The sequence below is a fragment of the Amblyomma mixtum genome, chromosome 3 (genome assembly GCF_055824585.1).
Source record: "Amblyomma mixtum isolate Tamu chromosome 3, ASM5582458v1, whole genome shotgun sequence".
NCBI classification, from domain to species: domain Eukaryota; kingdom Metazoa; phylum Arthropoda; class Arachnida; order Ixodida; family Ixodidae; genus Amblyomma; species Amblyomma mixtum.
The window spans coordinates 66,934,259-66,948,139 of NC_143014.1; the positions used below are offsets into that span (position 1 = coordinate 66,934,259).

Sequence of the window (13,881 nt, forward strand, 5' to 3'; positions counted from 1 at the left end):
CAGGTAATAATCGGAAATGTTCATTATAGGGACGATTGTTTCATTGATCACGTCAACGCTGAGGACACAGCGTGGTATGCAATGCCCTCGACCTTCTTGGCACCTGAGCTCCTTGACGAACCAAAGGCATACAGGTAGTTCGGGAGCTCTAGAATTTCAATGGAATGAAGCGTGTCGTCGCTATTGCCCGATTTCTTGTAGTTCTCACAAAATCTGCACGGTGCTCTTCCGCCTCACAATTATGACGTGTGGTTGCTCGGTGAAAGGTTAACCCACAAGTAGGTGTATGGACTGTGACGCGTCTGGCCCGACCAGCACGGGAATGTCCGCTGTAGCTTGGTCGACCGTGAGAGTGATGCTCGTTTCCCCACACGGTGTCACATGTCCGGACCCGTAGCCCCCGATGGTAAACGGCTTGGCCAACTTCGTGTAAGCGATGGTCGGCATCCTCCTTTCGCAGAGTTACGCATTGGCTACCGAGATCGACGTATGCTGGTATGTCGCAGCCGTTCGCTTTCGCCATCATAAAGTACTTTTCGTTCACCCCTTCAGCGGCTCGGAGGTCGGAGCCCGCCACGTTCTGAGCGTGACGCGCTCTCCACTCTCCGTTTTCGCCCTGCATTCTTTATCTTCGTGGCCCACTCGGCCGCAAGCGTCGCATCTCGCCTTTCGCGCCGATGTTGGGCGATTGAGGGCACGGTGTAAGAGTAAACTATTTCTTACACCGTGATTCAGGGACACGTGACCGTACTCGCTGCAGTTGAAGCAGAGGGGTTCTCTTCTTTCATTCCATGGCAGCTTCCTCCTCGCCTTCGGAGAAAGGTTCTTGTGGCCGGTAGTGTTCAAGGTCGACGCCATTGCTTCGTTTTTGTTGCCGTGGGCGTTGGAATTGGCGGGAAAACGAGAACAGTTCGGGGAGCCGCTTGATTTGGAACTTTTGGAGGCAGTATTTCCCAATCTTTCTTCCTGGCGTTGCAGGCAGTGAAGAAGGTCTTTTGGTGACTCGATCGTGCATGCGTACGCTCACTGCTCAAATTACCTCGTCGTCGTAGAGGCCCGCGATGAGGTATTCAACGCAAGCCTTGAGGTTGCAACGGCGAGTTTTCGAGAGCTTGTCGTAGTAAAAATTCGAGATCACTGCGGCGACCCGTATTGGGAGAATGCGAGAGCATTGACGCCTCCTCGACACTCGCCGCCTCTCTTTTCCTCTCTTTATCATTTTCTTTTTAACTACTGATTAACGTATTTATCTTATGTTTTAGGTCGCTTTATTTACTCTTATTATATCCTCTTTAATCTCAATCAACCATTTCGGTTTTTCAGATTTGAGCCTTGGTTGCTTTACCGTCCGCTTACTATATCCCCGTCCAGCCTACTCAACCGTCCAATAGTTTTTGATGACAATTAATTAATTAATCTATGTCAATGAGACCTTTTTTGATTAATTATCATTCATCAAATACATTTCAATTCATTTCAAACTTTATTTTCACTCCTTTGCTTATTTTCCCACTATTTTCCATCCACGGCTGTTTTCCCGTCCACTCACCATAACGACGTCCGCGCTATTTCGAAGTTTTTTCGACATTTTTGGCTCTAATCAACTAACTAATCATCCTATCAACATAATTTTTTTTCCGCAACATCCTTACACCGTCCTCTATCGATCACAGCCATTCGTTTGATGCTACCTCTTCTGAGAACGTCACAACTGCTGCGGGCACGTTTTGGAGACACGACCCCGCCGACATAGCCTAGAAATGCTTTTGCATTAATTGCACTAGATGGGCTCACCGCGCTTTTGTCGTCGCTCCTTCATTTCTCGATGAAGTCGTTGCGTCGTGGGGAAGGCGCCTTTAATTTCTTCTCTCCATTCCGGCCATTTTTTGACGGAAGAGAGGGAGCCATACCATGTCTTCGCAGGCCCTTCCAACCTCTAGAGTGCGTTGCCAGATGTCAGCCGGTGATGGTAGACTTGTGCAAAGTCCTCCGCACGTCGTAACCACGTGTCTACTGTTGGAGAGCTGGACCACACTGCATCAAACGATGGCGCTAACCGAGCTGTCTCTCCCGCGCCGATGACGGGTGCGGCCGCTGCTTGCTGCGTCTGAAGCAAGGCAATTCCTCTTATGGCTTCTCTCACTGCTGCCTGAACGCTGGCCTGCAGGATTTCCGCCACGTTGATCGTTGACTGAGGAATCGGAGGTAAGTTGTCACTGGTCACCGCGTCGTCGGATCCGCCTTGGCTTGAATCGTCGGCGTCGTCGTTCCCGCCATCGCTGCTCGGTCGTCCGCCATCTTCGTTTGCCATATCCGTGGAAGATGCTCCGGTGCGCGCGTGACAGGCATGGTGGGGCTTGCCGGTTGACTTCGTAAGTTCGGGCGAACGTTGACTCTATTCCACTTCTGGATTGTTAGCTTAAAACAACAATTCAGAGACGTTTATTTGTCTTTCCGTTACAAGGGCGGATAGTTAACAAAAGGCGGTCTTGCTTCCTTCGTGTCCAACACCTGAGTCGCTTCACGCGCCGCGCGAGCGCGCGTCCTCCTCATCCTCTCCTCATGCCGCCGGCTCGGGTTGCTCTGACTCGAAGCTCGGGTTGCTCTGACTCGCCATCTGGCGAAGGATCTCGGTCGGAAGGGAAGAGCTGGCGTTCATGTTCAATACTAAAAGAAAATTCATCCATTTGTTGTTTTCAATGGTCTCATTCTTTCTCTACCTTCATGCATGCAAGTTTTATGTGAGCTTACCATCATCAAACGCCAGTCGAGGCAGTGTGCTGCCCCGCTCGAAAAACTTCGTTGTCTAATACCACTGTTGAGTGACGTCCATTTGTGCCGAGAAAAAAACGAGGGCTAACCTAATAATCTTATCTGCATATGGACTGTAATTGCAGGCACAGAGGTGAAAGAATGGATTTTATGCACAATTAGGAGCCCAGCTCGAAACTGAGGACGGCTGCTTTTTTTTATCAATAATTAAGACATCAGCAGTATAAACAAGCTATAAGCATAAAGAGCAGCAGTATAAACATGCTTTTTTTATACATGGTGTCGGGGTGCAAGAAACGGAATCATTTTTCCCAACGGTTTTCTGTTGACTATGTGAGGTCACGCTTCGTTGGGATTGCTAGGAGGAGATGCATGCGTATATGTAATACGAACTTACACTGTAGCGATACCCCAGCAACGGTTGGGTGGTTTTCGATAGGATGTCCTGGATGGTGGACGTGTATGTGCTTAGCACGTCGTTGTATAGCTTCATCGTCTGATCCGCTGTTCGCTGAATAAAGCCACGACCGACTCGCTCTCTTCACAAACGACGATTTCTCGGTGGCGGGACGTCTGGCATTCACACTTCCAGATTAATATGTTTCAAACAGTTTTTCTTCTGCCCAGTCGTGCGTACGAAGTTTCAAGGAGGAAGGGAGTCGAACGGGGAACACACAAGACGCCACAGGGGAAAATATAGAAAGCGAAGGCCAGTGGATGGGTGGCGCAGGGAGGTGGTGGTGGGGGGTAGGGGCGTTGCCATTTCATGCAGGTGCAAGCTAACAACTCGCCGACACGTCGTTAACTTCGAAACCATGTCTCGCGTACAATGGGCGATCAGTGCGCGCCGAGCAGGAAAATTACCGAAGCACGTGTCGCCGCGGCGACCCACGCGGAAGCATTAGACGTGGTGCTCAAGAAATGTAGTGCCGCGCTTTCGCTTCGCAAGGGTGGATAAATCTAAATACGGTGCTTGCTTACGGCCATTGTCTCTAAAGCGATGAAGCAAAAAGTAGGAGAAGCGTTTGCTGCTGTGAAACGCACCAGGTGGGGCAAAACAAACGCGAGAATGGATTCCGAAACCTATAGCGCGTAGCTAGTCGTGCGAGAATCGTTGATGGTCTTGGTTTGCCATTCTCTAAAAAAAGAGAGAAAAAAAGAAAGGCTATGAGCAGCGATAAAGTAGCTCTGCAGAGTTCGTTGGCTCTAAACTGACGAGAGACGTTCCGGGTTTTTATTGTTCTCTTCCCCGTAGAAAGCGCGCGCGATACGGTTGAGTAACCAACAAAGTGGAATGCAAGGAGCAGCAGTGTTTAAGGAAACAACGATGCGTGTGGCTAATGATTTCTCAAGACGAACGCTTTCTTCCTTCCACTGCGGCGCGTTCGAATATCGCCAAGCTGTAACCTCAATTATTTCGTTCAGTTCAGTTCACTCTTCTTGGCGCGGGAATGCACGCGAAAGAACTCGCATGAGCTTTCACTGTAAGCTGTTCCCACTCCATCTACCCCCTACCCCCCCCCCCCCCCCCCCCCCTTTTCATTTACTGCCCTGAGGAAAACTACACGCTGTCGGCGCGATTCCTGTTCCGAACAGATGCAGGGAAACATTCTGCACTTTATTCTGACGCACAAAACAGCTACGAGTGCCGTGCAGTGAAGCTCTCTGTATTCGCACACAAAGCACCAAAAACAATTGGAAAGAGACTTGGCGTCATAGACGTGGCCAAAGTTTCCTATAAAAGAGGGAGGGGGGGAGGTGCAACATATTTTTCACATCGCTTTTTCTCGCTTTATCTTCCAGCTTTTTCGCTTCATGAGGAAAGTCATGGTTCAAGAGCTGTTAAAGTCACAAGTTTGTTCTGAAGAACATGCAAATGAACGGCTCCCTGACAAATTTCCAAAGCTCCCTTTATATATATATATATATATATATATATATTTTTTTTTTTTTTCCGGAAATTTCTGGGAATTTCGACCACCTGGGGTTCTGTAACGTGCACTGCACTGACATCGCACAGTACACGGGCCTCTAGAATTTCGCCTCCATCGAAATTCGGCCGCCAAGGCCGGGATCGACCCCGCCTGTTTCGGGCCAGCAGCCGAGCGCCGCAACCACTTAGCCACCGGGGATATATATATATATATATATATATATATATACGAGGTCTGTTAGAAAAGTATCCGACCTTTGGCCGAAGAAAAAAAACTGGCATAACTGGAGCGTTAGAAACCTAATAACCTTCAAAGTAGTCTCCTTGGGGATCCATATACATCTCCTAGCGCTGCTGCCATTGTTGGAAGTATTCCGAAAAGGCCCTTTTCGGAATGGAATTTAGCTCTGCTGTCGTTGCAGCCATAATGTCCTTTCTTTTCTGAAATCGCGCTCCTTCCAATGGCCTCTTGATTTTAGGAAACAGCCAGAAGTCGTAGGGGGACATATCAGGAGAGTAAGGAGCCTGTTGAACTACAGGATGCTGGTTTTTCGCCAGAAAAGTCTGAATCAAATGTGAGGAATGTGCAGGAGCAATGCCGCTAGGGATGCGCCAATTTCTTGTTGACCTCAATTCCGGTCTCTTGCGCCGCACAGCACCACGTAGGCGATGGAGGACATCCCTGTAGTACTCTTTAGTCATTCTTTGACCCTGTGGGGTGTGTACTCGAGGTGTGCCACACAGAGGGAGTCAAAAAAGCAGTCAGCATCACTTTGACATTGCTGCGCACTTGGCGCGCCTTCTTTGGTCTTGGTGACGTGGAATGCGTCCTCTGTGACGACTGGGATTTGGTTTCCGGGTCGTACCCGTGCACCCAAGACTCGTCACTAGTGATTACGGCGTCGGTGAAGTCAGGGTAACTGTTTGTGGAATCCAGCATCTCCTGTGAGACTTCAACACGAAGCTGCTTTTTCTCCACCGTCAGCAGCTTCGGCACGAATTTCGCCGCCACTCTCTCCATGGCCAAATCTTCGGTGATAATGGAATGTGCAGAAAAATTGCTGATGTCCACCTCTCCCGCAATTTCTCGGATAGTCACACAACAGTCCCGCATCACCACAGCGTTCACTTCGGAAATTACCTGGTCATTTCGGCATGTTGATGGCCGACCGGAGCGTGGCTCTCTCTCCACGGATGTGCGGCCGTCTTTAAACCAGTTGCACCACAGCTTAATCTGTGTGCTGCTCATAGCATCATCACTGAAAGCCGCCTGAACATTTCGAATGGTTTCCACTTGGCTATCGCCAAGTTTCTGGCAAAATTTGAGGTAGTAGCGCTGCTCCTCTCGCTCCGCCATTTTCCTTGCAACAAAAAACCGACGAGAGCACTGCGCACTGCCTCACTCAAACGCTGCTTCCCAGCGACTGACGCTATCGGCAGGCGGGAAAAAATTCGTGCATGCGCACGAGGGTTCAAGGTCGGCTGCTGTAAGCGCACTTGTTTCATATCCATCAGGTGTTCGCAAAAAAAGAATAAAGTCGGATACTTTTCTAACAGACCTCGTATATATAAGGAGAACTAGGCATGAAAGTCTAAACACTACGAAGAATGAATAATTCAAGGCGACGCTTATCATCTCAGTGACTGTGTGCTAATTTTATGAAGTACAACACCACAGCATTCTGCTCGCAATTATTTATTCATTTGGCAGGTGCACAGAGAGTACAAAGATGCAAGCCAAACTGCAGGCATCGTCACACACAAAGCACAACAACAATGTGTACGATAATGATAACAAGGCTTGATTTGCGACAGGTCGAGATCACCGTGGCATGGAATGCACAGCCAACGTTGACGCGGACGCTGGTCACGTGATGATGGTAATGAGACACCAGACCACCAAAGGAGAAAGATAATCTAATCAAAAAAGGAGCCTTTCATAGGTAGAAGTATGCCTACCGGCGCGTATTTAACACATTCGCTGTGTACACTCCCTGCTACTAAGGATTCGCAGCTCTCATACCCTTTTTGTTTCAACCTTCATTAGCGCTTCAATGAAAGAAAGTATTATCATAATACACGCATGAAAAATAAACAAGGAATGTTCAAATGGCATTTCGTTTAGTGAATTCCTAGAACTGCAATATATTGTTTATGACTGCAATGTTAAGTGTGTATCCATGGCTCTATGGGCACTAAATACAAATGTTAAACTTTCGCGCAGAAAATGCGTAATATGCGCGCGAAGTAAAACAGGGAAAGTCGCACTAAGTTAGGATCACATGTATGAAGCGCCTCCACAACGTGATCCGTGATCAGTGCTCACGAGTGCGCTATTAAATAATCACTGGGCTGTGCTCGCTATGGCGCTGAAAATGGAAGCCAACAGACCACATGTGCAAGATAAGGGCGCAAGAAATGCATTTTGAGATAATTATGACGGTTAGAAGCGCAGAGGCGGTTTCTTTCTTGCTTTTGCAAATACTGTATATTTTTTTCTTACAGATTATGCCATATCCATGGGTGCGATAACACAAGTCCATTTCAGATAGCCGTCAACGAAACTAAGATCTCAGTAGCGTTTACGAACACAAAAAGAAAGGTTAGCTGTCAAGCTAGGGCATGATACTTGTCTACACTGACCCGAAAAGTGTAGGTATAACATCATTTGAAGATAAACGAGGTCAACATTACCCGCGTTTCACACCGGTGTGCCGATTTTTGTAATGTAGTTATGATAATGGTCTTAGACGGAAGTTTATGTTAGATATTTTGCCTATCCCAGAAAGAACATGACTACACCTTGTATCTACACAACGTATTTTCTCGTATTTTCTTCCTCATCGCACGTCACTGCTTTCTCTATGCACAAGCAAAATACATTAAATACATTCAAAGACACGTGCAGGACCACTGACAGAGTGTGGAAGAGAAAAAAAAAACAAGAAACACAGAGCAGCAAACGTAACGCTGAGAGGGACAGTTAAGCGACAAATACAGAGTGAAAAGTAAGGCAAAGGAAAAATGAAAAATAAAAATGGAATGAAGAATGCAGGATAAAGAGGTGCTATTCATGCAGACAAACAATGTGAGCTTTTTCGCTGAAACAGATAGCGCATAAGACGTGCACACTTAAAGTTAATGACAGAAAAAAAACGAGTATAATACCGTAATGAAAGCCATTTGCGGCTTATTGCAAACATGCAGACGTTACACTGAACTTGTGATTAGTGCTCACAACAGAGCTACATACAGAGTTGATGAGGGCGGAATGCAGAAGTGAGAGTCAACGCACATCGCTGCCACTTGGCTGCCTTTTACAAATGCTCATGTCGCTGAATGGAAGACGTTGTCTTTCCGTAGAGGCAGAGTCGCAGGTTATTTGCATAGCGCTACGTCATTATAACTCTGAGCGTCGGACTAGATACAACAGAAAAGCACAGAGGTAAAGGGGCCAATCTTTGTTACACATAACAAAGAAGGAGACATGTATACAGGTGCATACAGAAGTAAATGGAGCACGCTATTGCACTCTAATATTTTTCGCACGTTGTCCAATTGAAATTACTAGCTGCGGTGTCTTTTAGTGATTTATCTAAAAACAAAAATAAAAACGGCTGGAAAGCATTTTTGCTCGCCGTGGCTCTTGCTATCGAAGCCTGCAGTACCTGTCCGCTGCTAGCGGAATTGAAAGGGACAGGGAGGACACAGGGAGAGGAAAGAAAGATGGCAGCGACAGGGAGAAAGGACAGGGGTAGAGTGCATGATAGTAGTGGGCGCTAGTACGCTTTCTGATGGACAGTGTTTCTTCATTTCCGACAAGGAAGTCTTCATTGAACTTCGGACGCAATAGCATGCTCCATTTGCCGTGCCTCTACAAAAGCGACATTATATCTGAACGCACAAAAAGAAGCGCATTGCAAACAAGCACCCATCGTGTACAGTGTCTATACATATACTGTATGGCAGACATCTTATGGTTTCTTCGTGAAAAGAAAATTGTAAGTGCGAACAACCATAGACAGGCACCTTGGTCAATATAAAGTGAAGTCACACAGAGAAAAACTCATCACCTGCTAAAAACAGATTAAAGACTGTTATTGATGTTTAATGGCGGATGGCATGAAAATGCGCAACAGCAACTGGAAGAAAAACTGTTTGTGCTGAGAGCACATTTGCAAAGTCACTGGTTAAGTATAGGCAAACATGCTATCGAAGATACAGAAATACATATGCATATTGTGACACGTTTTTCCTTGGTTTTTCTTCCCCGGAAGAATAAATATATAACCTTCGATTTTGTACTACAGTGTTATAGATATGACATTTTTACCCTCCTATTTTTTTACAGAACGTAATACATAACCTTGACAATGAATGCTGTATTCGTAGTCAGTTTAAACATTGAATCCGCATGATCCATGATCAATCCGCATGATCAATGATCAAAAAACCGGCAGCAATTCTTGATAGAAAAAATAAAGCAAAAGCAGCTATGTTGTTATGAAAGAGAACATGATCATGCCCACACGAAAAGAAACAACACCTTCAGAAAGATACTGAACGTTCAAGGACGCAATGCACGCTCCGAAAGAACCGGTCGCATCTAGCGATACTGACGACAGCGGATAGAGGTGAATTTGGTGGACAGTTTTCTTAGTGATACCGTTAATGATGCGCAGATGAAGAAAAGTATAAAGGGGGCCTCTATTCGAACAGTTCAACGTTATTAAACGTTTCCTTTCATTTTGATTTCTTACTTTCAAGTTTTATATTGTCTGCGCACAATCGGAAGCAATTGCTTCAGACAAATTGATCACCAATAAAATGCGCACACATCAAGATGGTTGCGATTTATAGCCACGAGCTAAGCGTTAAGCAGGCGGTCAAACCTTGTGATACAATTTTATTCAGATGTCCTCAAGAGCAATTTGCAATTTGGGCTCCAGTACAACTGCGCAACACCTATTTAGCTGCACAACAACTCTGACACAAATAAGTCATTTGAAATCGTAAAAAGGCAACGAGATTTCCAGACGCCTGCGACCTGGACAGAACTACTCTGTGCGCAGCAGTGGCTGAAAGTTTTAAAATATTCAGGAACTTTTTTCAAAATCCGCCTGTCTTCAGGTACAGCGCCTAAGGCCATACCTCTGTAAACCCACGCTCATCGCCAGTTCCCTTCCACCATGGTTTTCTCGCAACTTACACAATGACGTTCCATGCACATCCCATAGGCGATTTTTGGAAAATCGGGCGCACATATACGTCTTACTAAATCCAAAGTTCGACTATCTGCCCTCGCCGCGCCCTTGCATACTGTACTGTAAGATGCAGCTTGTCCGGATTTTCCGAATTGTCCTTTTCGTGAGTGGTTTAATATTTGAAGAGCAACCCATGAAAAAAAACGTAGATGAGCATAGGTGGGCTTGCGCCGAGCACCGGCGCTGGTTGGAAAACAAAACAAAAGGCAAGATATATCGATTGCAGCATCTCAGGACGCTTCAAAAGACAGCTCTGCGCGTTCATGATTTGCATTTTTCACACGCACCGTGGAGATGTTGCAGGTGCGCACGACACCGGCTTGGGGATGTCAGTAGTAGTTGTAGAAGTTCCGCGCAGCGCCGATGCGCTTGCCGAACTGACCGTGGATGGAGGGCGCGTATCCCGGGTACTGTCCGCCCAGCGGCGGCGCGGCCAGCACGACGGGCGGGGCGGCCGCCGCGGGGGCCTGCAGCACGGGCACCTTGAACACCTTGCGCACGCGCTTGACGTAGGGCGCGTGCACGCTGGCCACAGGTACGGCGGCCGAGGCAGCGGCGGCGACCACGGGCCTGGCCAGCGCCAGGCCTCGGATGACGTTCACGTAGGGCGAATTGTAGACGGCGCTGGCCGGCGCGCTGGCCGCCGTGCCGGGCTCGTTGGTGTTGACGATGACGCGGAAGCCGTACGCGTCGGCCACGTACTCGACGCGCCGCTGGCGACCGTCGATGTCGGTGATGGTGTAGCCGCCCCTCTTGTTGCCGTACGCGTCTCCCACCTCCCAGCGGCCGTTGGTGGCACCCAGCGGGTCGACGATGTCGTAGCTGAACTGGTAGTTGCCGTAGTCCTGCGTTGAAGCAAGAAATGGTGTCAAGGGCCGCCGCTCTGCACAGTCCACATCGCGGTGACAACGCTGCACGTCTGTCACTCCCTATATAGAGGCTATACTATATCTCCTCCGTGCTGCCGAAATCAATCGCAACATTGTCAAATCAATGCGGCGGTTAACAACGGGAATGCACGCTCTTACTTTAAACGGAAGTATGCAATTTGTCTGAGAAAACCAGCAGCAATAGAGAGAAAAAAATAATTACAAGCAATTATGTTCTCAAAAAGCAGAACTTTGAAAAAAACCATGTTTTTGGGATACAACATGTTGGTCTGCTTCATGTGTCAAGGCTTTCTTGTGACGCACTCAACCATCCTTCTAAAGTAAAGCTATAAACTGCAGCATGAGGACAGGAACAGCACTTATGGCCTGCTGTAAGGAAGGTCTGTAGTTTAATTATTGTTAGTTTCAAAAGCAATGCGAATCACGTGAGTGATGCCTCTCACAAGTCACGTGTAGCCAACGCCGTTAAAACAGAACAGGACATTGTTGTTGTAGCCGTTGTTAGAAACGGGCCACAAGCCCACCGCTGGAACCAGTGTTAAAGATGGGGCTTCTATCCCACCGCTGGAACCAGAGTTGAAGACGGAGGGGTCCTGGAGATGACTAACTCGTTTAGCCTCGCAGGTACCGGCTCCGAATGACGATGTCGGACTGCGTTATCGAGGAAAACTGTACAAAAGGGTTTATTCTACATATTTACAGATGAGAATCGAATCGAATGCAATGCAATCCGAATGCTCCGATCACACAACAACATCCCGTTAAATACGGTTCGCGTTCCCTAGATCCCTGACTGGGGAACTTGGTTCGAATAACGTTGTCCAATCGGATGGGCCATTGATGACGCTGGCGGTACCACCCACGGCACGGGGCGGTGCTGAAGCTCTCTCGCTCTCTCACAGCTCGGGGGATGAGAAGGGGAAGACAGTCATCAAACACAGATGCGTCACCTTGACCACTGCCGCAAGTGTTCTGTGCGCTGCCTCCGTGGGAAAGCAGAATCCCGCAGACTCCTCGCAGGTGGTTGAACCTTCTCGAACTCCCCCGCCGGATGGCCGAAGCACGAGACTCCTTCGACACAGCGTCTTTCAATTAGCAGCCTCGCTCAGCGTGACCTTGCGTAGCATCATCCAGTCCGGTGACCCGAAGGTCGACTCGGCCAACGTATACCGCTGCTTCCGCCGTGCTGCTGTGCAAGCTCTCGCCGCATCTTTGCCCAACGACGACACTCGTCTGACAGTAATTTCTCCCAGGCCCGTGGTAGACAGCGTCCTTCGATCGGTTCGGTGAATTGGAGAGCAACAACCCCGTCCGTCGTCGTCAATGCTTCTGCCGCCGGCGCCAGGCCTCGTCATATCCCTTGCTTTGCGATGAGTCACACCCGGCTCTCAGGACCACGTTGTCCACTCTTAACAGCTCGTCCACGGCCCGAAAAATCTCGAATGGCCAGCGTTCACGACCGCTGGGCAGGAAGAGATGAGGCCGGAGTCGGGTGGAAGGGCTGGTTTCCAGAAATGGCATCCAAGCTCGAACATTCAACAAAGAATGGCATCAGTGGACTGTTCCACGAGACAGGGCACTGACCCACAAGCAAGCGCTCGGGATTTGCCAAAGACCCACCAGGCTTCCCACAATGACAACAAATGTTTACTAAAACATGATTGGATTTTGGCGTAATTTTGGTGCCGAGAAAGCGCAAACTATCCCCTTTGAAATCGCCGAAGACGGACTGCTTGGACCAAGGTTAAAAACAAAAACCCACACACAGTAGGTGGTCCTACCAAGTACTCCTGTCTACAACAATCGGCTGAATCCATCAGCATTTCCGTGCGGTTTTCCGTTCCTGGAACGCATCGAGAAATTCTGTTTTTGGAGAGCAGGACTCCGTCTAAGCAAGCGACCATTTTTGGGGGACAAAACTGTCATAAGCACGTTTGAGACGATGGTCAGTCTCAAGTATGAACTTTGCGCCGTTCAAGTAACTCTGGTAACCCGACAACATCTGTGCCGCCTAAACCAAACGCGCGCTCTTTGTCTGAAGCGCTGAACGCTTCTTCTCTACAGGTCAGCCTGCGGCTGACGTACTGAACATGGTGCTCTTCGTGGCCGTCGCCAACTTGACTTAAAATAGCACCCAGTCCTCTATCACTGGCGTCACACTGAACTTCTTTAACAAAATAAGTGGCCCGAATCAAAGGTCTGGACACGAGCGCTTCCTCCAGACGAGTTTTCTCTTCGGTCATTTCAGTGTATGTCAGTGAGGCTCCCTTTGGTAAGGTGTCAGACAATCAAGGGATCAAATCTCCGTCTACGCGACTCTAAGCGTAGTTCTACGCGAGCTGCACTCCTGTGAGTGCCGTCATCAGTTGGTAGCATGTGAAATCGACACCTGTGATTTCTAACTCAGTGACGCCCTATCCTTTCTAAGGTAAGGAAAAAAAACAGTAACCTACGATCAACTTGTTTTAATTCAAAAGTAGCCTTTCCCTGCCTGCTTTCACAAACACCCAAAAAAAAAAGGAATAAAAAAAAACAGCTACCTCAAATCGCCACGCGGGGGGGAAAGCTGACTCCCCGCCGCCGAGTTGAAAGGATTAGTCTTTCAGACGCGCCCGCCGGGGTCGCGCTTTGACTGATTGTACTGCGGTCAACTCGTGACAAAAGGCTGCAGAAAAAAACGATCCCCGACTCTCACTGTCGTTTCCGCGCCCCCTCGAGGCTCTCCGAAAACCTTGGTCATGCCTACAATGTCGATAACCGACTCTGGCTCTGGACGAGGAGCAGTGACCAGCGCGAGAAGGTACCTCTTTCTCTCGCCCCAAGTACGAAGCTCGGCCACCCTTTCGTCCTGCGCGCTTCCTAGAATGGGGTGCCAAAAGTGAAGGACGATTCCCCTTCAAGTGTGCCCGCCGAACCCGCCTGCATGTGTCGTCTCGGTTGTTCGACGCCTGCGTTCGCATGCGCTGAGTGCCGCGCAACCTTGCGCCTTCTGATCTCTTGGGCCGCTTTGCCTTTTTTCTAA

At 48.4% G+C, this 13,881-nt stretch overlaps 2 protein-coding genes across 4 annotated transcripts in view; both read right to left on the reverse strand.

Annotated features, from left to right (window-relative positions):
• The window catches only part of LOC149350492 (uncharacterized), a 42,074-nt gene extending 39,686 nt beyond the window's left edge, over nucleotides 1–2,388 (reverse strand). The window contains exon 1 of the mRNA XM_089579522.1: nucleotides 1,795–2,388. The gene's annotated coding sequence lies outside the window, so the exon portion shown is untranslated. The remainder of the gene's footprint in view (nucleotides 1–1,794) is intronic.
• Nucleotides 2,389–6,385: 3,997 nt separating this feature from the next.
• The window catches only part of LOC149350493 (uncharacterized), an 85,976-nt gene continuing 78,480 nt past the window's right edge, over nucleotides 6,386–13,881 (reverse strand). For all 3 annotated transcript variants that reach the window (XM_089579530.1, XM_089579528.1, XM_089579527.1), the window contains exon 3: nucleotides 6,386–10,814. In XM_089579530.1, coding sequence (XP_089435656.1) covers nucleotides 10,299–10,814 — 516 coding nt within the window. In that variant the 3' untranslated portion in view covers nucleotides 6,386–10,298. The remainder of the gene's footprint in view (nucleotides 10,815–13,881) is intronic.